General features: G+C 38.6%; 1 protein-coding gene across 1 annotated transcript in view; it reads left to right on the forward strand.

Annotated features, from left to right (window-relative positions):
- Positions 1–15,290, forward strand: part of LOC117805275 (receptor-type tyrosine-protein phosphatase F-like) — a 152,986-nt gene extending 137,696 nt beyond the window's left edge. Inside the window, exons 26-32 of the mRNA XM_034673956.1 lie at positions 349–634; positions 4,777–4,955; positions 7,984–8,110; positions 8,478–8,603; positions 13,145–13,299; positions 14,609–14,744; positions 14,881–15,290. Coding sequence (XP_034529847.1) covers positions 349–634; positions 4,777–4,955; positions 7,984–8,110; positions 8,478–8,603; positions 13,145–13,299; positions 14,609–14,744; positions 14,881–14,949 — 1,078 coding nt within the window. The 3' untranslated portion in view covers positions 14,950–15,290. The remainder of the gene's footprint in view (positions 1–348; positions 635–4,776; positions 4,956–7,983; positions 8,111–8,477; positions 8,604–13,144; positions 13,300–14,608; positions 14,745–14,880) is intronic.
- The last annotated feature ends 5,656 nt before the right edge of the window (positions 15,291–20,946 follow it).

Here is a 20,946-nt window from a genome sequence, read left to right on the forward strand (position 1 = left end):
CAGTATAACTACTCATACGCTCTGGAAAGTAAATTGGTTTTGAGTTTAGTTTCAAAAGTAGAGACATTTGTGATGGACCTAAGGTCAGCAGGCAAGTTGTTCCAGAAAAGGACGAACATATGGGCTAAAAAGGGTATGGCATTGAAGTGTATGTATAAGGAGTCTGTACTAAAATCTTTCATTATTATGAAGGCTTATACAAAAAACCGTTTCTCTGAATGCAAGATAACACCATTTTTTTTGCCTAGTAATGGTATCGTCTCATATTGTTTACTGCTGAGTAAAACAAGTATTGAAAAGCTTTAGTTACTTTGCTTTCCATTTAAAGCCCTTCTTTTTCTCTTTCAGTGCTGGTGTGGGGAGGACTGGTTGCTTTATTGTGATCGACGCCATGCTAGAGAGAATGAAACATGAGAAATCAGTGGACATCTATGGTTATGTAACGTGTATAAGAACTCAGAGGAATTATATGGTGCAGACTGAGGATCAGTACATATTCATCCATGAAGCCCTGCTAGAAGCTGCCACATACGGCAATACGGACATCCCTGCCCGAAACCTGTATGTCCACATACAGAAGCTCACCCAGATTCCTCCTGGAGAGACTGTTGCCGCCATGGAACTAGAGTTCAAGGTAGAAGCCTTTTTCCTTGTTTGATTGTTGTGAAAGAGCTTGAGTTTTCTTTGTTGATCACCTGTTTTTCTGTGTCCAAATGTATGTTTCTCACCAGGATTACAAAAAACTACTGGCATGATCCTCAGATGCTTTGTTAAAGGCTAAAGATATCCACCTCAATTTCCACCCCATTATAAATAATACATAAGACATTAAGGACCAAATCTGACTCCGGCTTATGTTGGACTTGGCCCAGATAAGACCCACTAGTGAGCACTATCAGCAGATCTGACTTACAAACTGCTACACAGTTTATACATTTAAACATGGAGTTAAATGAAAACAGACTTTATAACAAGTTTCAGTTTTCATGATACTTTTTGTTCTTGTGTAACATTTTCTGATGCTAAGTAAAAGCTGGGGTTGATAGTCAGATTTAGATCCACTTTTTGTTATACTGGTTAAAATGATCTTTCTGTCCCGAAGGCATCAATCCATAATGTGTTCTTAAAAAAGAGGTAAAAAAAGCCGCAATCTCCAGCCGGAGTAAACCTGGGAAAACACCAACCAATCCCGGCCATCAGAAGACAAATGATGAAACCAATCAAATCCTAATGTTTAGGATTTGTGAGACATGAGTTGACTTAGTGTAAAACACAAACCATGTGCTGTGGACCGGTTTTGAATCAGTCAACATTATATGGTCGGGAATCAGCGGCGCTCGTGCATGTGAGCAAGGGCGTCGTTTTGGAGGCGCTCCGAGGGGAGGGGTTAGACGGAGTCCTGAGGAAATGCTACATTCAAATTCATGCTATTTTTCCATAGCTCGTAACCATAGGTGAGGATTGGAACGTAGATTGGCCGGTAAATTGAGAGCGTTGCCTTCAGGCTCAGTTCCCTCTTCACCACAACAGACCGGTACAGTGTCCGCATCACTGCAGACGCCGCTCCGTCTGTCAATGTCACGCTCCCTCTTCCCCTCACTCGTGAACAAGACCCCAAGATACTTAAACTCCTCAGCCTGGGGCAAAGACTCTCCTCCGACCCGGAGAGGGCAAGCCACCCTTTTCCGACACAGCACCATGGCCTCAGACTTGGAAGTGCTGATCCTCATCTCCGCTGCTTCACACTCAGCTGCAAACCATCCCAGTGCAAGCTGGAGGTCACTGTTCGATGAAGCCAATAGGACGACATCATCTGCAAAGAGCAGAGATGGAATCCCAAGGCCTCGAACCGTACACCCTCTACCACTTGGCTGCACCTAGAAATTCTGTCCATAAAAGTTATGAACAGAACTGGTGACAAAGGGCAGCCCTGGCGGAGTCCAACCCCCACCGGGAACAAATTTGACTTACTGCCGACAATGCGAACCAAACTCTGGCTCTGACAATACAGAGACTGAATAGCCCATAGCAACAGGCCATCCACCCCATACTCCCTGAACACCCCCCAAAGGATACCTTGGGAGACACGGTCGTAAGCCTTCTCCAGGTCCACAAAGCACATGTGGACTGGTTGGGCAAACTATAGCTGGTCTTCCAATGTAGAAATTTATATTCACTGTTTACCAACAGATAATAAAATCAACGATCAGAACATAGAAGACTGGTATATTGGTCTTGGGAAAGCATGCACCCTTTGAGTGTTTCCTTTTCATTTTGGAGCCACAAACCACCAGGAAACAGCTTTGCAGTTAATTCAAGGATTCAATTCAAGGATTCAAGGTTTTTTATTGTCATACCAATACAAGCTGTCGCATGATATGGAACGAAATTTCGTTTCTCAGGTCCCGTATTAAGCCAAAAAAAAGAGCATACAATTAAGGGAAGACACAGTAATAAATGTCATTCTTGTAATGTTATTCACTGGATTTACATGATCTGCCTGTTAGATTAGAAAAAGAGCAGTTCTGGGGATCATTTCTGCTCTTGTAAAAACTGAACTAAACACTGAAGATTAAAGGATTATTTTGTGAAGCATCTTATTACTTTAAAGCCTGCCATGCTTCTGCTGTGTAAATCAACAAAGTTAAAAGAAAATAAAGTAGGACCCCTACTATATCAGAATCAATATATTTGCTCTTAGATTTAATTTGACACATCATTTTAAAAACATTTTACACCTGGACCCATAATGTATTTTAGGGGCGAGAGATCTGAGAAAAAATTGACCTTTTAAAAATCGACTAGTGTTTCTACCTATAGCCTACATAATGTTCAACAATATTCAGTCATTCATTTTGTTGAGATTGTTTCTGAAATGTGCCTTATAGAATTGAGTCCCCCATTACCACACACAAACACTTAACATTGCTTACCTTTCTGCCATCATTATACACACAAATACAAAACCTGGACTAAAGAAGTGCCATTCAACTTCAGGTCTTTATATCATTTCTATAGCAGCATTGGATTTCTCTTGCGATCTGCTCCTACCTTGGGTCTTCGTGTAACTACCTGGGTATCAAGCACAATGAAGGACCCTTCCAAGACCTAATTAAGCAAAAAGAAACATACTGCCAACCCTGTCATGTCTCAGGTCCCGGATTCCAGATGTGACCCAATAAGACCTCTATTCACTGACTCAGTCTTCAATATTTATAAGTTTCATTTGACATTTTCAGCTTTTATAGAATGATCTAAAAATCAGAGAGGATTTTATTTTAATCAAAGAGCACAAAGATATCTGTGTGAAAAGGAAATAGACCGAAATGTATTTGCTAATTCTTATGAATTGATAAGAATTAGCAAATACATTTAAACCATAATACTGGACATTTATATGATAATAATAATAATAATAATAATAATAATAATAATAATAATAATAATGATAATAACTTGATTTATATATCACCTTTAAAAACAAATGTTTGCAAAGTGCTTTGACAAACAAAGTGTGGTTCAGATTACAAAGTAAACATTTAGACAGTGAGGAGGAATTTTATCAATGCCAAACAAAATGCAACGCATTAGGTTAAAAAGAATACACGTCAATTAAACAGTATGAAGTGGTGAGACAATAGACCAATAAATCACTGTTGAGAGGTTTTTCAATGGTAAGTAGATAAAATAAATAAATAATAATAATAATAATAGTAATAATAATAATAGTAATAAATAAAAATGGAGAAGTAAATAAAAGCATTAAAAGGACAATAAAAGAGGTCTTCAGAATGAGAGGACGACATCACATCGGGAAAATGCGAAAAAAGGAAAAGGATAAATTAGGAACATTAAAATAATAAATGAAAAATAATAATAATAATACAAATTAATTAAACAATAAATAAGCAAATAAAATAATCAAATAAAATGTAAGACAATTAATTAGTTGGATAAAAACTAAAATTCATAATAAAATAGAAGTAAAAGCGGTTAGAAAGATAAAGTCACATAAAAGCAAGTCTGTAAAAATGGCTCTTAAGATTGCAATGTACATGGAATATAATTATTATGAATGACTGGTTTTTGTTTGTTTGTTTGTTTGTTTGTAAGTTTGTTTTTTACACAAATATTTACCATGTAGTTTTTCAATCTTCATAATTACAGATGACTGGACAGACATCCAGAATTCCCTTATGAAAATATTATACTTAGCCAAATATTTTTTTGGCCTACTTTATTTGTTCAAATGTTAATTTCAAGGTTAGTAACTTTGTTTCTCATATGTTCCATCCATCCATCCATCCATCCATCCATCCATCCATCCATCCATCCATCCATCCATCCATCCATCCATCCATCCATCCATCCATCCATCCATCCATCTTCCTCCGCTGATCCAGGTCCGGGTCGCGGGGGCAGCAGTCTCAGCAGGGAAGCCCAGACACTCCTCTACACGGCCACTTCCACTAGCTCTTCTGGGAGGATACCGAGGGGTTCCCAGGCTGGCTGACAGATTTAATCTCGCCAGCGTGTCCTGGGTCTTCCCCGTGGCCTCCTCCCAGAACACCTCCCAATATGTTATTGTTTTTAAGTACTTGTATTTCATCAACAACTTGAAATGTGCATCTTCGGCCGACCTGCTCTCTAATTATTGGCATTGGCCATTGAAAAACTGATACTTCTGGAGCGCTACTGAAATGCATCATTCTAAAAGTGTCATGAGAGCTGAGATGTGGTCGTCTGAGGAAAGTGTCCTCTTCTTTGTCTCTGCAGAAACTGGCTAATTCAAATGCACACAACTCAAGATTCATCAGTGCCAATCTACCATGTAACAAATTCAAAAACCGGCTGGTGAACATCTTGCCTTTTGAATCCAATCGTGTCTGCCTGCAGCCAATAAGAGGGGTGGAGGGGTCCGACTACATCAATGCCAGCCTTATTGATGGATATAGGCAAGTACACAAAATGTATTTAACATTGAAGTTGAAACTGGAAAAAGGATTGATGACAACTATGACATCGCAATAAGAGGAATCTAAGGAACAATGGCGAATAGGAGACTAAAGGCTGGCACACATTACAGGATTCTTCAAACCTTCACACATTTAGAGGCCACACACTTGATGACAACAAAAGACAGATGGCACAAGATCTCTCTCTTCTGATCTTATAGTGTGTGGTGTGCACTACGGAGCACACCACACACTAAACAATTCTTCAGCAGAGTTTCAGGTTCTTCACACTCAATATTCCAAATCTTGCATAGTAAAACGTGACATAGGTGTAAACAAACATGGGAGACGAAAAGGAAGAAACAATGATGATTGTTGTTGGCCTCTTACTTTCAAAAAAACACGCACAAAAAAGAAACATGATTATGGAAAAAGGTCCAAGAGACTTTTGTTTTCACTGGTGTCATGTTTTTGTTTGTTTTTTACTTCCTCCTCCATCAGTCATCTGAGTCAGCTCGCCTCTTGATTGGCTTTTGCTCTGGTACACGTGACATTACACACTGTGCGTGCTCTGCTCCTCTCGGAGCATCCCACTAGTGGTGTGTCGGTCGCGAACGATCCTGCTCTAAGAGCCGGCTCTTTGAAGTGAACGACGGGAGCCGGCTCCTGACTGGGAGCTGTTTTTTTAATTTTTCTCGTCTTTTTCTGTTAAAACCTCACGTTATTGGTCAAGACATGGTGGCATCTTGACCAGTCACGTGTCGACATTGAGCAGAATGGGGAGGGAAGGTGTTCCAGACACACACAGCACAGTGAGCACACCAACAGGAGGGAGACGAGAGGGAGAATGTGCGCGACAGACAGAGAACGCACTAGAAAGGTGAAAAAACGAGTGACTGCAGGAAACACAGTAAACTTTAGACACATTTAAACGGCATAGTCAGTTTAAAGGCAGAGTGTAGACTGTGCAAGGTTAAAATATGTCATCAATCAGGCTCCACAAAAAACCTGCAAAGGCACATTAGATCTGTCTGTGAAGGATCTCAGTCATCCAGGTCATGGACATTAGAACTGTTTATCCATCAGTGCAGTTAGAAGAATAAAGACAGTGAAGGGAACCTGCTGTTAATGAAGGTGTTTAGAAGTTTATAAATAATATACATACAATCAGAGATTGACCCTTTTTGTCTAATTGAGATGAGTCTTCTTTTTTGTACTTTATAATTTAATTTCTGTAACACTCTGCTCCATGTTGAGCATATAAATAAAGCCTTTTAAATGATACACATTCGATATAATGTATGTTTTTTACATTAGTTATTCATTTGACATATAATTTAACATTATTTTAGGTCATACATTCATTCAAACAAGAAAAAATCTTGGGAGCCACTTGGGAGCCAAAAGAGCCGGCTCTTTGTAGTGAGCCGATCCAAAAGAACCGGCTTTCTACAAAGAGCCGGAATTCCCATCACTACATCCCACACTCTACAGGATTTATAGTCACAAATATTAAACATGTTCATTATTTACAATCTCTCCTTCTGAGGCCTTCCGAGTGGCTCCAACAGGACAAAATCCCTCTTAACACACCCCACACCACAGGAAAATCACACACCATGTCGTTTGCAAACATCCGACAATCGGGCCTTTGCTGGCTTTGACCGTAAGGAGGAGATCAGGACAAAAATCAGCCCGATTATCCTGTAGTGTGTACCCTCCTTTAGTTTGATGATTCAAATTTTATTGGTGAGATGATTGTGTATATCAAGTGTATATTTTTCTAATTCAATAAAACAGTGAAATATGCTAAGTAGACCAGTACATTATCTAGCATCAACCAGTGCCACAGCCACAGAATGTTGTTGTGCATATTTTGCATACTTTTTGCAGCATGGTTTGGTAAAGCGCCTTATTCAAGGGTCAGTTCAAACAGTGACCTGGCTGCCCAGATGAAACTCAACAAGACGCTGTAAGCAAGAGCAGCTTGGTCTGAAACAGCAAGATGCTCCCTTTGTTCCTGTGGTCGTACAGTAAGAACTTCCACTGTGCTGAGGCAGTCAGCTGACTCTCTGGGACATCCAAGGGGTATTGACTCGTCTGAGTCAGGATCATAGACTGTATGTATAATGGAGAGCGTCGCGCCGCCTTTTTCCATTGAACGGTTTTGAAGACAAAGTATCCCGTTCCAGAACCCTGCCATCTTGTAAATTTTTTGCAGCCTGAGTCTGCACAGTAGGGAATTTGTGTTTCCACGGTAACAAGCTCCGCTCTACAGTGTAGCGGCCCAGGGTCCTACGGAGTTTCCCTCTACGGCAGCTGTCAATCAAAGTAAACCCGGATGTAAAACCCGTTTTTTAACCTCTAATAACTAACGAAGAAGAAACTTTTCAGAAAAAGAGGCCTTGAACACAAAACAGTCAAATAATAACTACATATCACCACAGCATACGGATGTGAGAAACATTCATACCACGTGTTTTTATTTTTTAAAGTTTGACTGCAGCCTCGTTCAAATGAATGGGGGAGACAGAGTTTTTGACCTAAACTGCAGCCAGCCACCAGGGGGAGCAGTTTTTGTGGAAGCTTCACTTCCAGCCGAGCGAGATGACGTCCATTTTATATACATTCTATGGTATTGACTAATCCGAGTCAGGATCATATAAGAGCTAGGCTAAGCTGGATAAAGTCAGCACTGGCATGGTTAATCCACACAAAGACGAAGCATTTTGTCAAGTAATACTGAAGTAACTGGAGTGTAGAAGTGTAGAAGTGTTCATTATTTTTCCCTTTGGCTCACACCGATGTCTGATAAGCCATGCATGCCCAAAAACAAAGCACATTAATGCCTGGGAAAAATAAAGTACAATTTAAAGACTTTTACAGACTTTTAATGATGGTATACATGTTACTGAACATCACGATATAGTACAACATCATTTCTTCTTCTGGCTATAATTATTGTCAGTGATATTACATTATACTATAGAACGGTAGTTGACAATAATTTATTTGCTCTAATTTGCAGGCAACAGAAAGCTTACATGGCAGCCCAGGGCCCACTGCCAGAGACCACTGAGGATTTCTGGAGAATGCTGTGGGAACAAAACTCCACAATTGTAGTCATGCTCACCAAGCTACGCGAGATGGGGCGGGTAATGTATCGCAATCAAATGTCAAGTTATGATATAACATTAAGAATACCACTAAAGCAACATTTGCTTCACAGGGCTACTATGGTAAAATTCTCTTCAAATTGAAAATAAAAAAATTGCAATTGATTAAAAACAGTCCCATACACCCTGTGCAGCCAACACACACTCTGGCATCTGGTGTAAACAAAGGGATAATTGGTGAATCTGGCTGACCTCACTGACTACAGCCCGTTTTGGAACATTCATATTTAGCTTGAAGTGGTTTGACATTGGTCTTCCCATTTAAAAAATATGAAACTCAAAACTTATCTTGACATTCAGTCTTAATGGAGTTTATTGTAATACATTTACTGTCTCCGTTCTTTAGGAAAAGTGTCATCAGTACTGGCCTTCTGACCGCTCTGCACGCTACCAATACTTTGTTGTTGACCCCATGGCTGAGTACAACATGCCTCAGTACATCCTGAGAGAGTTTAAAGTCACGGATGCAAGGGTAGGTTCCTCTAGTGTTATTGCACTGAGTTACAATAGCAAGACGACAGTACCTAACTGGATTCATCAAACTTTCACACTTCACAATTTCATATACTGTATATATATATATATATATATATATATATATATATATATATATATATATATATTATATATATTATGGCAAGCCATTCAGGAAATAATATATGGAATGAAGTCTGAATATATGGAATGAAACTCAGAATATATGGAATGAAAGTCTGAATATATTGAATGAAACTCGAAATATATGGAATGAAAGTCTGAATATATTAAATGAAACTTGATACATATTGAATGAAAGTCTGAATATATTGAATGAAACTCGATATATATGGAATGAAAGTCTGAATATATTGAATGAAACTCGCTAAATATGGATTGAAGTCTGAATATATTGAATGAGTTTGGGGTCACCCAGACAATTTTGTGTTTTTCATGAAAACTCACACTTTTATTTATCAAATGAGTTACAAAATGAATAGAAAATATAGTCAAGACATTGAGAATGTTAGAAATAATGATTTTTAGTTGAAATAATAATTTTGTCCTTCAAACTTTGCTTTCATCAAAGAATGCTCCCTTTGCAGCAATTACAACATTGCAGACCTTTGGCATTCTAGCTGTTAATTTGTTGAGGGAATCTGAAGAAATTTCACCCCACGCTTCCTGAAGCACCTCACACAAGTTGGATTGGCTTGATGGACACTTCTTGCGTAACATACGATCAAGCTGCTCCCACAACAGCTCAATGGGGTTGAGATCTGGTGACTGCGCTGTCCACTCCATTACAGACAGAATACCAGCTGCCTGCTTCTTCCCTAAATAGTTCTTGCATAATCTGAAAGTGTGCTTTGGGTCATTGTCCTGTTGTAGGAGGAAATTGGCTCCAATCAAGCGCTGTCCACAGGTTGGACAGTGCTTATGGCATGGCGTTGCAAAATTGAGTGATAGCCTTCATTATTCAAAATCCCTTATATTTTTTACAAATCTCCCACTTTACCTGCACCAAAGCAGCCCCAGAACATCACATTACCTCCACCATGCTTAACAGATGGCGTCAGACACTCTTCCAGCATCTTTTCACTTGTTCTGTATCTCACTAATCTTCTTCTGTGTGATCCAATCACCTCAAACTTTGATTCGTCCGTCCGTCCGTCCATTCTTTTTTCCAATCTTCCTCTGTCCAATGTCTGTGTTCTTCTGCCCATATTAATCTTTTCCTTTTATTGGCCAGTCTCAGATATGGCGTTTTCTTTGCCACTCTGCCTAGAAGGCCAGCATCCCAGAGTCGCCTCTTCACTGTAGACGTTAACACTGGCGTTTTGAGGGAACCATTTAATGAAGCTGCCAGTTCAGGACCTGTGAGGCGTCTATTTCTCAAACTAGAGACTCTACTGTACTTGTCTTCTTGCTCAGTTGTGCACCGGGGCCTCCCACTTCTCTTTCTACTCTGGTTAGAGCCTGTTTGTGCTGTTCTCTGAAGGGAGTAGTACACATTGTTGTAGGAAATGTTCAGCTTCTTGGAAATTTCTCGCATGGAATATCTTTCATTTCTAAGAACAAGAATAGACTGTGGAGTTTCATATGAAAGTTCTCTTTTTCTGGCCATTTTGAGAGTATAATCGAACCCACAAATGTGATGCTCCAGATACTCAACTAGCTCAAAGAAAGGCCAGTTTTACAGCTTCTCTAACCAGCAAAACCATTTTCAGCTGTGATAACGTAACTGCACTATGGTTTTGAAGATGTTTCTAATCATCCATTAGCTTTCTAACACGATTAGCAAACACAATGTACCATTACACTGGAGTGATGGTTGCTGGAAATGAGCCTCTATACACCTATGTAGATATTCCATTAAAAACCAGACGTTTGCAGCTAGAATAGTCATTTACCAAATTAACAATGTTTAGAGTGTATTTCTGATTAATTTAATGTTATCTTCATTGAAAAAAACTGTGCTTTTCTTTAAAAAATAAGGACATTTCTAAGTGACCCCAAACTTTTGAACGGTAGTGTATATGGAATGAAAGTCTGAATATATTGAATGAAACTCGATATATATGGATTGAAATCTGAATATATATAGTATGAAACTTGATATATATGGAACGAAAGTCTGAATATATTGAATGAAACTCGATATATATGGAATGAAAGTCTGAATATATGGAATGAAACTCGATATATATGGAATGAAAGTCTGAATATATTGAATGAAACTTGATATATATGATATTAAAGTCTGAATGTATTGAATGAAACTTGATATATATGGAATGAAAGTCTGAATGTATTGAATGAAACTTGATATATATGGAATGAAAGTCTGAATATATGGAATGAAACTTGATATATATGGAATGAAAGTCTGAATATATTGAATGAAACTCGATATATATGGACTGAAATCTGAATATATTGAATGAAACTTGATATATATGGAATGAAAGTCTGAATATATTGAATGAAACTTGATATATATGATATTAAAGTCTGAATGTATTGAATGAAACTCGATATATATGGAATGAAAGTCTGAATATATTGAATGAAACTTGATATATATGATATTAAAGTCTGAATGTATTGAATGAAACTCGATATATATGGAATGAAAGTCTGAATATATTGAATGAAACTAGATATATATGATATTAAAGTCTGAATGTATTGAATGAAACTCGATATATATGATATTAAAGTCTGAGTATATTGAATGAAACTAGATATATATGGATTGAAAGTCTGAATATATGGAATGAAACTCGATATATATGGAATGAAAGTCTGAATATATTGAATGAAACTCGATATATATGGAATGAAAGTCTGAATATATGGAATGAAACTTGATACATATGGAATGAAAGTCTGAATATATTGAAAGAAAAATGACGTCATGTATGGCCTGCATCATCTTGTGTTTCTGGGATGAGATGCTGTTTTCGGGTTAGACATAGCTTTTAGTAATACAACCATGAGGGAGGCACGAGATGTTTTCACTGCAATTTTATTTACAGAAGGGGTTATCAACCTCTTGGGTCCTGCATGTGCTGTTTAGTCAATCCGTATTGGAAAAAGAAACCCACACCTCCTCTCAATTAAATTGGTTTCATCCAAGAGTGCCGATCGGACCGTCTGCACAGACAGACGAGAGAGGAACACGGAGCAGTGGGCTGCAGAAGCATTTAGCAGGGTGGTGCCAGTGAACTTGTGAAAATATTAAATATCACAGGTTACACACTTCTACTGAAGCTAAATATTTTGCCGCTTCCTTATTGAGGTGGTTCAGTCCTGTGGCTCGCTAACTAACTTTTGTTATGACTTGTGATAATGTACCATCCTGTTTAATGTTAACAGGTGGAGCTCATACCAGTGTACATCATCTGACAGGTCTCTTTCATTACAATGACACAATTCGATTATAAGTGGTGTATTCAGAGAACTTATTTTAGCTTTCATTTCATATATTCAGACTTTCATTCAATATATTCAGGCTTCATTCCATATATATCAAGTTTCATTCAATATATTCAGACTTCCTTACATATATATCGAGTTTCATTTAATATATTCAGACTTCATTCCATATATATCGAGTTTCATTTAATATATTCAGACTTCATTCAATATATATCGAGTTTCATTCAATATATTCAGACTTCATTCAATATATATCGAGTTTCATTCAATATATTCCGACTGCATACCATATATATCAAGTTTCATTCCATATATATCAGACTTCATTCCATATATATCAAGTTTCATTCAATATATATCAAGTTTCATCCAATATATTCAGACTTCCTTACATATATATATCAAGTTTCATTTAATATATTCAGACTTCATTCCATATATATCGAGTTTCATTCAATATATTCCGACTTCATCCATATATATCAAGTTTCATTCAATATATATTTCATTCAATATATTCAGACTTCATTCCATATATATCAAGTTTCATTCAATATATATTTCATTCAATATATTCAGACTTCATCCATATATATCAAGTTATATTCAATATATATTTCATTCAATATATTCAGACTTCATTCCATATATATCAAGTTTCATTCAATATATATCAAGTTTCATTTAATATATTCAGACTTCATTCCATATATATCGAGTTTCATTCAATATATTCAGACTTCATTCCATATATTATTTCCTGAACGGCTTGCCATATATATATATATAGAGAGAGAGAGAGAGAGAGAGAGAGAGAGAGAGAGAGAGAGAGAGAGAGAGAGAGAGAAAGAGAAAGAGAGATACATGATTAATTAAATTAAATCTACTTAAAATACATGATTTATTGAATTTAAAAAAGCAAAGAATTACAACTAGTTCCTTGAACCAATTGGGTGCTTGGGCCATAATGATTAACTCCTAAGTAATGCCCCACCCCATACCCCCTTCATACATATATTCACAGACACAAAAGAAGATACTTAATCCTGGGTGATTTACAATAGTCTCCATTTTCCTGTGTGTTTTTTCCAGGATGGTCAGTCAAGAACCATAAGGCAGTTTCAGTTCATTGACTGGCCAGAGCAAGGAGTCCCAAAAACTGGAGAAGGTTTCATTGACTTCATCAGCCAAGTTCATAAAACTAAGGAGCAATTTGGACAAGTTGGACCCATCACTGTACACTGCAGGTACATCTTTTTGTGTAAAGATTTGTGTGACAGACGGACAGACAGACAGACAGACAGACAGACAGACAGACAGACAGACAGACAGACAGACAGACGGACAATTGTTAATTTTGTTACGCAATCATATTAAGATTAGTACTTTAAGGGCCCAATCTACTAAAGGTTTGCGTGTATTGTTGTGGAAGTTTTTCCCGTTACCTCCCGTTACTGGTGAATAATGAAATAGAGACTTCTGTCGGCCGACAAGGTTTTATTTTCTTTGCAAGGAAAAGGTCAGTCAACACCCGAGCGGTTGGAATGAAGAAAGACTTCGAACATGGGGAAAGCTTGAACATTTATACCTGAGGACCGCCCCCTAAGGTGTGTTTCACACCCTTTGTCTGTTGTAGGTATCTGCACCAGGATGGGATTGTGTATTCATCAAGAAGGTTTCAGGGTCTAGACGTCACAATTTAAAACACAATGGGACCTGGTGTCTTGATGAGGGGACAACAGATGGGGCGTCTCGGGTAGTTGACCACAAAAGAAACGATTTTACCATTACAGTATAAAAACACGTGCAAACTTGATAGCAGGGATTGTCAGACATCTGCTGAAGATTCTCAATTTAAGATAAAAGAGATAAACATTATTTTTACGGTCATGACGGACAACTTACAAAAACACTTTTCAAATAATGAATTCACGATTTTTTTTCCATTCTATATTCAACGAGACACACAAAGCAAATTCATTTTGAACTAAATAAATGTGTCCAATATTAGAAATGCGCTGAGATTTTATTAAGGGAAGGTTTGTCCTTTTTTCTTCTGTGGATATCTTGTCATCTTCCTTTTATTTCATCGACAGATCTTCAGTTTTTTCTCACAGCATTCACCTTTTCACAGATGGCCTCCCAAAATTGCGTTTCTAACGCTGAGATGTCTCTGCTGGAGTTCACCGATGTGTTTATTTGCCTGCTCCACTAAGACCTCCCATTCTATGGCTTCAAACTTCATTTTTTGTTTACGGCAACTCTGCTCTCCAAACCTCTCCATGGTGACAGCCGGGAGCACACGCAAAATCCTCATTAAAATAGGGTGGCCTGCAACACTTTTGCACCTGTTATCAATTACGCACGCAATCATAGTAGATCACCCACAACACTCCCAGAAATAACACGTGCAATGTTTTAGTTTGCACACGCAATATAGTGCTCGTTATTTGGGATCTTAGTAGATCAGGCCCTAAGTGTATATTATTATGTGTGATAACCTTGGTAATGTTAGCCTTGGTAATGAATAAGTTTGATAATGTCTGTTTCCAACAGTGCTGGTGTTGGGCGAACTGGTGTGTTCATCACCTTAAGCATTGTCCTAGAGAGGATGAGGTACGAAGGAGTGGTTGACGTCTTCCAGACAGTTAAGATTCTGCGGACCCAGAGACCAGCCATGGTGCAGACGGAGGTGAAATATTAGCTTCAGCTCATATATTAAACATTTTGTTTATTCAGCCCTGCCCTTCTGTATTAGTTCTCTTTCTTCATTAATGCTTAAATTCTGCTGTTTGCCTTTAATATGACCAAACTTTTTATTTCTCTAGGACCAGTACCACCTATGCTACAGGGCAGCTCTGGAATACCTAGGAAGCTTTGATCATTATGCAACATAATTCCACCAAGAAAGACACCCTGGGAAGAACTGTTTGCCTTCAGCCTTACCCATGTAGCTCAGGTTCTTCGGTCCCTGTGGCCTGTTAAAGATGCTTTATGGAGGATTGACGAGAGGATGACCACAGAAGGAAGTAGAGGAAAAGCAGGGGGGCAGAACACCTCCTTTTTGGACTGGAATGAGTGATTAATAGAATGATTGTCCATAGCTAACTTGCAATTAATCACAAATGAATCAAACATTTCTAAGCTCTTCTGAATGTCCTTCTAAAGTTTTTTTTTTCAAGTTTGTAATATATTCTTATCAACATGTGAGTGGACAAATATACTTTATTTATGCAAAGGCATGTCTACTATTATAGCATCAATCCAAAATAATGATTAACAGTGGCAGAGCCAGACTTTTTGACTAAGGTGGCCAAACAAGGGCACAGACTCTTGTGGCCAGGCATGATCGACATCAGGGGCTTACCCCAAACCTAGGAGGGTTATCTTCAGTAATCAAATCTACTTTAACTTCTGATATGAAAGAATCCAAAAATTATGACATTCTCTTATATCATTTTTAACTTTGAAAGGTAACTTGACTGATTTGCAACAAAATATAACTGCTGACCTTAATTCTTTAAGGGCTCAATAATATGTTTTTCCAAAGTCCCCACTGAAAGTTCCATAGATAAATAAATGGTTTAGTTACGTTATAGATTAAAGAGTCAGACCAAATGAAACTTTTTGGAACAGAACAGCAGACTGGAATATTCAATCAATCAATCAATCAATCTTTATTTGTATTGCGCCAAATCACAACAAACGTTATCTCAAGACTCTTTTACACACAGAGCAGGTTTAGACCACTCTATGTCAAATTATGAACAGAGACCCAACACCAAGACAGGATAAGACTCAGTCTGACCCCACCTTAATCCACCATGAGCATTGCACATTGCAGTATTTAGCTAGTTACAGCGGAGAGGAAAAACTTCCTTTAACAGGTACAGGGCTCTACTGAATCGAGCTGCACCAAGCGACAGCAAGGCAGTGGGACCAAATACATCAACATGTGTATGATGAGGCCATTAATGGAGGCCTGGCATGAAGGCAGGATGCTCTGGAGTCTTTCCAGGATTACAGGGTGGCAGAGGGTAGTTGCATTGAAGAAACTGCCTATCATGAGTGTAGTGAGAGATAAAAGTGGATTATGGGATGCAGTCTGGATGTTGTAAGGAGACAATGACGAGAAGGGGCCATGGAGCACAGAGAGCTCACAGGTGGAGGATCGATAAGTGCAGTGGGAGAGAAGAGAGGAATGGGAGACGAAAACTGAGTCTTGTAGGAAGAAGACAGCGCTCCTCCAGAGTCCACGGGACGAGGGAAACTCACCTCCTGTGGCTGGATGGTCTGTAAGTGCTGTGGTGAGTAGACACGAGGAAGCCACCAGAGCGCCGGTTCACAGCCTCCATCAGCAGCTTGCGCATAGTAAGTGGACTTCCACGCTTGTTTGCTCTGCTGGCCAGAAGAGGTCTGGTCAACCAGCTCCTCTCCAGGGGCCTCCAGACCATCAATGGCACGTCCAGACGCCTAATCTCTGTTATGAGGTGGACACAGGCTGAAATTAGCTTGAGACCAGTACCGATATTTTGACCTGGGAGGAAAGAGAGGTGGGCCACTGGTCTGCAGCTAGTGGTTGGAAGCGGTTCCCAAACTGAGGTTCCTGTGTTGAGGGAACACAGGAGAAGGGGTGGGAACATTTCCCCCTCTTCTCAACCCCGACCAGCTACCAGGGCTCCAGATGTAATAGAGTGGAGCACTTTAGCTGGGATTTCAGTCTAGCCCTGCACAGGAGCCCTGGTTCCACAGGAATGGAGAAGGAAACAATGGAGACATGGCGTTATGCAACCTGTTACAATCGGCTGTTAGTTTATTCTTCTTTTCCATTTTTTGCTGTCTTTTTTGTTTAGTAATTTGTTTGAGTTGTGATCTCTTCTGTCTTGCCATTGGTGGGACTTGTGGACTTTTTTTACGGTGGAATCGCCAACTTTAACTTTTAATCGCATTTCTGTTGCCCGGCAACCCGGCTTTGTTTACACCCATGCTCAGCTGGTTGAGCTGAAGCTGACCAGCTCATTGCTGGATGTTCCTGCAGAACTCTGGAGATTTAGGACGCATATGGGCTGCAGAGGAGGCATAGAGCTACGAGGAGGAGAGCTGGTATAAAAAGAAGGAGGTTAATGGAGAGGAGATAGAAGCCGTGTCTCTCCTCTCTCATTATGGGCAACGTGAGATCTCCTGCTAGCACAATGGACAGGACTAGCCAGAAGTCAGACGAGTTTCGGGAATGCAGCATAGTTTGCTTTACAGGAGCGTGGCTGCATCAGGACATTCCCGATCACGTCTCCTTATTGTGCTTTATTGTGTATGAGAGCAACTGTAATGATAGAATTTCACCCCAGGATGAATAAAGTATTTCTGATTCTGATTCTGACACTTTCTCAGTCATTTTCGCATGGGATTTGTGATCCAAAACTCAGATTGTTTAAATCCCGCCTGCAGTGAAGATTAAAGCGTAAGTAAGAAGAAACTAAAAGAGCAGAGTAAAAATGATACTTCAAACTGGTTCAAAAGTCCGTTTAAGACAGAGTGGTGTAGCGGCATGACACAATGCCAAAGTGTACCAAAGCAGATGACAGTATGAGACACTACATAATGTGTTTCAATGAATTGCAAACCATCAAAATCTGTTTTGGGAGTGATGCATCCATCCATCCATTATCTTGGCCGCTTATCTTGTTAGGGGTCACGGGGTCTGGAGCCTATCCCAGCTGGCTACGGGCGGAAGGCAGGGTACACCCTGGACAGGTTACCAACCTATCACAGGGCTGGAGTGATGCATTATTTTTATAACATTTTACACAATTCTTATGGAATTGTGGTTGTACATGCACAAGAATCATAAGCAGCCTGGACCTTATGCTGCCCATACAACAAGAAGGCCAACCCAGAGAAAGCAGGGGAGGAGGAGTCAGACCAGGTCTAGATCTTCACAAGCTCAGCCACACCAGACCATAAAGTCCTAGAAAACCCAACCCAGACACTGCCCCACAATCCATCTCTCTTGTATTTTAAATCTTGCTGGTGCACTTTTTGGAACTCTGGGAATGCAAAGTACATCATGTAACTCTTTATAGTGTGCACAGTCTATTTGGAATTGTGACAGCAAAAAAGACATTTGGAAACACATGGTTTTTGTTTCAAACAGTTATACATGTTTGATTTAATCTCTATTTTGCCTTATAAGCATTACATTTGCACTATTTTGAACTCTGGGAATGCACACACATGATTAATAATTGTGTGCAATAGTCTCAGTTCTCTGAAGTGAATCCATAAGACAGCTGATTACTGCTGATAAGCTTTCAGTAGCTTTAACAGCTGTTTAACAGCGTCTGCACAAATGTGTGCTATATTAACTTGTATTGAAAATCACACAGTTACAGTGTTCTGTCTTTATGTCTTTCCTGTTTTACCATGACCTGAAAATGAACAACAACTTGTAGTCTATTTCTTCTGTGTTCTGCTCACACCCAGACGTACCAATTTTACTTTGGTCATTATTCAGTTATTTATTCTAAGAACTCTGTATCTTATTAACACAGGATTAGGGTTAGAAAAAAAAAAAGATGCAACACTCAGAAGCATTTGACTGATTTTACGAAAGTTATGCTTTATATTTTGTTCTTTATACTCTTGTTAAACACGTTTTCATTACAGCTCATCACATACCAAATGTTAAGAAAACAATGTATGATTATGATCTGTTTCAAGGCACCCCTTTGTATTTCTTTTAAAGTTCCAGCTGTTCCATTGAAGTTTCATTCCAACGCAGTGCAGCATCCAGTGTGTGATAATTCATAGGAGGTTGTCTGTCAGTTACAATTCCTCAGTGAAGGAAGCTCTCATGTATCCTCAGATTTCCTTCCTCTATCCTTGATCCACTCTTCTCCAAGCCACAGTTAAAGCTCTGAAATGCTTCTTTACATGTCAGGTCTGTAATCTGTTTTAGTTCGTCTGAGGACTAATTTGTGTCATTGTCATATGCTCTCAGCATATTTTTTGAGAATGAAGTACCTTTGAGATTATTCTGGAGAATTGTCTGCAGTATTTGTCATTGTTTTGGATTTTTGCAACAATACCAGACATACATTTGCATATTTGTCTATCCCCATGTTGATAAAGTAGAACAAAACTTCAAAAAGGTCCCTTCAAGGTACACTTAGAGGAGATATAAAATGTGCAATTGATTTGAGATGAATCAAAAGTTAACTATGAACTTCATGCAATTAATTATGATTTTAAAAATACATAATTTGAAAGCCCTTTTAAAAATACATGTTTTGATGCCAATATGTATTTTTATTTCAATCTCTATTTAATTTGACTACTTGCCTACTGTCATCCCCTGTCTCCTTATTGCAAAAATATTATTTCCTGCTCTTTCATTTGGCTTCATCATTATCAAGTGTTATGAATTCTCAATGGATTATTTTCCTAGCCATGTTGATTAATCGTTAATTAGCAGTGTTACTTTTTTTAATAAACTTTAAAAGTGTTTGTAAATTTAAAAAAAAAATGAGTGAAACCTTTGTTAATAAATTAACAGTTCCAATTTTGAGTAACTCTGCCCCCTTCTGTTTTTGTAATATGCCTTTTCTTGACTTTTTGGACTACATGTATTTCTAACATACTTCACACTAAGGAGTGCTTATACACGGCTGCTAAAAAATAGATTTTTCCACCATGGTTTCGCCAATATTCTCATTTTCTCTTATGTCTGACTATTATGATATCAGAGTGATGATGCTGGTATCTACCAGACGAATCAAATAATCAGATAAGGTCTGTTAACAACAGCTCTATTTTTTACAAAGCCTTTCGGGGATCTGGACTTCCTTTGAAAGTAATATAAAGCTCTTTGGAAGGTTTGACATACAGTATATCTATGTTTACCTTTTTCATATCTCCCTATATCAGTGACTCAGGTATAACAATTACAATCAGCATGTTTTTCACGTTTCTTTAAATGATTGAGACAACAATGCTAAAAACATGCTCCATGCATGAACTTTGTTTTTTTAAATCAGGGAAGAACTTCAACGCCTCGTTTTTTTTTGTGAGGTGCTTTTGAACACATCAAAGACAACAATGTGGTAGTCAGTCCCTGATTACTTGAAGACCTCTCTGTCAGTGTTAGTAGGGCTTTGCAAAGTCAAGGAGGGTAGATGCACAGACAAGCTCAAATTTCTGTTCTAATTTTTTTTTATATTTCTTCACTCAACCAGTTGTCAAAAGGAGACACCTGGTTATGGGTGAGTGATAAAGACTTCAGTTTATTTGTTGGTTGTACATTAAGTCTTGTTTTTTGTATTGTGTAAAAGAAATAAACACAAGGACATGTTATTTTGAAATGAAACATTGTATTTATTGTTTTCTGTTATAGAAAGTAAAAAACAACAACAACCTACGTTTCAATTCTGAATTTGCTGCATTTCAAATGAAATCAAACTGAATTGTCTGAGTTGTTCGATGTTTAAATTAATCTTCCTTGAATCTGAACCTAGTCATCAAGGTTCAAAGAACATGACTATGGCGAGGGGTGCAGTTTGACAGCAAATTGGGCCCTCCACTTCCAGGCCTAAAGAAATGCAGGCCCTTGTAATTTTGCTTCCCCTGCCCTAACTGAACAGATGTAAACAAAGTAGTCAGCATGGTGGCCTCCGTTACTGTCCAACAGTCTGATGGCGGTGGGCACAAAGGAGCGCCTGAAGCGTTCAGTCTTGCACCGTGGTGGAATGATTCTGAGTCATGCATGCAGTCATCGCAATCAATGTGAAAAGATATACCGTTTAGCCCTACTATGTACGTGGGTATAAAAGGCTCATTCTTAGTTAGCAAGAGCAAAACGATATTTATGTTCAGGTGATGTACACTCATTTAAAAATACA

Source organism: Notolabrus celidotus, chromosome 2 (genome assembly GCF_009762535.1).
Source record: "Notolabrus celidotus isolate fNotCel1 chromosome 2, fNotCel1.pri, whole genome shotgun sequence".
NCBI lineage: Eukaryota > Metazoa > Chordata > Actinopteri > Labriformes > Labridae > Notolabrus > Notolabrus celidotus.